We start from the raw sequence: 2,767 nt of genomic DNA on the forward strand, positions 1-2,767 counted from the left end.
GGGAGGCTGAGGCAGGAGAATCTCTTGAACCCAGGAGGCAGAAGTTGCAGTGAGCTGAGATCGCATCATTGCACTCCAGCCTGGGTGACACAGTGAGACGCTGACTCAAAAAAAAAAAAAAATAGGTGAATGGTCCCACCTCCTGTGTTTTGGTAAGGATGACATGAGCCCACACATCAGAGGAGGACACAGAATATTCTGGGTGCACACCACGTCTGTGTACATTAGCGTTTGTGTGTTTGTGCTTTCTGCCTCTTTTCTTTACCCAGCAAGCCTCCGTGAACACAAATGTCCTGTCTTCACTACAGTTTTACAGTTTTGTGTTTTATATGTATTTACTTATTTATTTTTTTTTATTTTTTTTTTTTTGAGACGGAGTCTCGCGCTGTGTCACCCAGGCTGGAGTGCAGTGGCGCAATCTCGGCTCACTGCAAGCTCCGCCTCCCAGGTTCACGCCATTCTCCTGCCTCAGCCTCCGAGTAGCTGGGACTACAGGCGCCCGCCACCACGCCCGGCTAGTTTTTTGTATTTTTAGTAGAGACGGGGTTTCACCATGTTAGCCAGGATGGTCTCGATCTCCTGACCTCGTGATCCACCCGCCTCGGCCTCCCAAAGTGCTGGGATTACAGGCTTGAGCCACCGCGCCCGGCCGCGTGTTTTATATTTAAGTCTAATCCTAGGACTGGGTGTGGTGGCTCACACCTATAATCCCAGCACTTTGGGAGGCAGAGGTGGGAGGATCACTTGAGCCCAGGAGTTTGAGACCAGCCTGGGCAACATGTCGAGACCCCATCTCCACAAAGAATAAAAAATTCCCCGGGTGTGGTGGCAGGCGCCTGTAGTCCCAGCTACGAGGGAGGCTGAGATGGGAGGATCACCTGAGCCCAGGAGTTCAAGGCTGCAGTGAGCTACGATGGTGCCACTGCACTCCAGCCTGGACAACATAGTGAAACTCTGTCTCTAAAAAAAAATAGAAAAAGAAAAAAAAGAAAAATTGCCAGGCAGGGTGGCTCATGCCTGTAATCCCAGCACTTTGGGAGGCTGAGGATGGCGGATCTCCTGAGGTCGGGAGTTCGAGACCAGCCTGGCCAACATAGTGAAACCCCATCTTGCCGGGTGCGGTGGCTCACACCTGTAATTCCAACACTTTGGGAAGCCAAGGCGGGCAGATCACCTGAGGTTAGGAGTTCGAGACCAGCCTGGCCAACATGACAAAACCCCGTCTCTACTAAAAACACAAAAATTAGCTGGGTGTGGTGGTACATGCCTGTAATCCCAGCTACTTGGGAGGCTGAGGCAAAATAATTGCTTGAACTTAGGAGACAGAGGCTGCAGTGAGCCGAGATCATACCACTGTACTCCGGCCTTGGCAACAGAGTAAGACTCCGTCTCGGGGAAAAGAAAAAGAAAGAAAGAAACCCCATCTCTGCTAAAAGTACAAAAATTAGCCGTGTGTGGCAGCGTGCACCTGCAGTCCCAGCTACTCGGGAGGCTGAGGCAGGAGAATCGCTTGAACCTGGGAGGTGGAGGTTGCAATGAGCTGAGATCACACCACTGCACTCCAGGGAGGTGGAGGTTGCAATGAGCTGAGATCACACCACTGCACTCCAGCCTGGGCAACAGAGCGAGACATGGTCTCAAAAAAAAAAAAAAAAAGAGAAAGAGAAATCCTGGGAGCTCATTTGCAGGAAGACCCTGAGACTTGGACAGGCCCCGGGGAGCCCAGGCTATACCTCAGGCCCCTTTCTGAGCACCCTGACCTTCTAGGTGGTGCCCAGGCAGTCTCATGCACACGCTCTCTCCCCAGCATGACCAACGGCGGCAAGACCACGCTGACCAACAGTCTGCTCAGAGCCCTGCCCAACTGCTGCGTAATCCACCAGGATGACTTCTTCAAGGTGCCTGCCCTCGCCCAGGGAGGTGGAGCCGGGAGGGGACACAGGGCGGGCAGCCAGGCCCCAGCCAGCCCCGCCCTCCGCTGCCCAGTGCCCATGTGGGCTGGGCACCGGCTCTGCTCCCTGCCTGACCCCTCCCGGGGTCTCTGGGATTAACTGGGCCAGGAGAGCTAGGGATGGGTGTCGTGTTCCCATTTCCTGAGCACCTGTTTCGTACCCATCCCATTCTCACTGGACATCCCTACAGTGGGGACCCCGATTAGACGGACGGGAAAATCACCATTCCTCAACAGGACCAGCCGACTATGGCTTTCTGGGCGAACACCCTTTATCCCTCCCCACTTCCCCTTTCCCATCTGCAAAATGGCCTCTGAGCCCAGCTCGCTGCGTGGGTGGGGGTGAGGGCTAATGAGGTGATTGATGGTCTGGGGAGAATCTGAGGGTCAGCCAGAGCCCCCACCCCTCAGGGACCTCGGACCCTGTCAGCAGCAGCTCCAGCGAGGGACCCCGTAAGACTCCATCACCCAGGGCGGGGGTGAGGCGGGACCGGGCACTGGGCCCGAGATTCAGGCTCCTCTGTTTCAGCCCCAAGACCAAATAGCAGTTGGGGAAGACGGCTTCAAACAGTGGGACGGTAAGGACAATGGCAGCCCCTGCATCACCTCCAAGCCCCACTGTCTCCCGGGGTTCGCCTTCCCGCAATGCCTGCTCCCCTCCACTTCCCCCGGGTCCGCCCTCCCGCAATGCCTGCTCCCCTCCACTTCCCCCGGGGTCCGCCCTCCTGCAATGCCTGCTCCCCTGTCCCCAGTGCTGGAGTCCCTGGACATGGAGGCCATGCTGGACACCGTGCAGGCCTGGCTGAGCAGCCCACA

General features: G+C 56.2%; 1 protein-coding gene across 1 annotated transcript in view; it reads left to right on the forward strand.

The window, feature by feature from the left end:
- Positions 1–129: 129 nt before the first annotated feature.
- The window catches only part of NMRK2 (nicotinamide riboside kinase 2), a 5,933-nt gene continuing 3,295 nt past the window's right edge, over positions 130–2,767 (forward strand). The window contains exons 1-5 of the mRNA XM_011967460.1: positions 130–152; positions 670–689; positions 1,807–1,898; positions 2,481–2,529; positions 2,704–2,766. Coding sequence (XP_011822850.1) covers positions 130–152; positions 670–689; positions 1,807–1,898; positions 2,481–2,529; positions 2,704–2,766 — 247 coding nt within the window. The remainder of the gene's footprint in view (positions 153–669; positions 690–1,806; positions 1,899–2,480; positions 2,530–2,703; position 2,767) is intronic.

The sequence above is a fragment of the Mandrillus leucophaeus genome, unplaced genomic scaffold, assembly GCF_000951045.1.
Source record: "Mandrillus leucophaeus isolate KB7577 unplaced genomic scaffold, Mleu.le_1.0 Scaffold8, whole genome shotgun sequence".
Taxonomy (NCBI): domain Eukaryota; kingdom Metazoa; phylum Chordata; class Mammalia; order Primates; family Cercopithecidae; genus Mandrillus; species Mandrillus leucophaeus.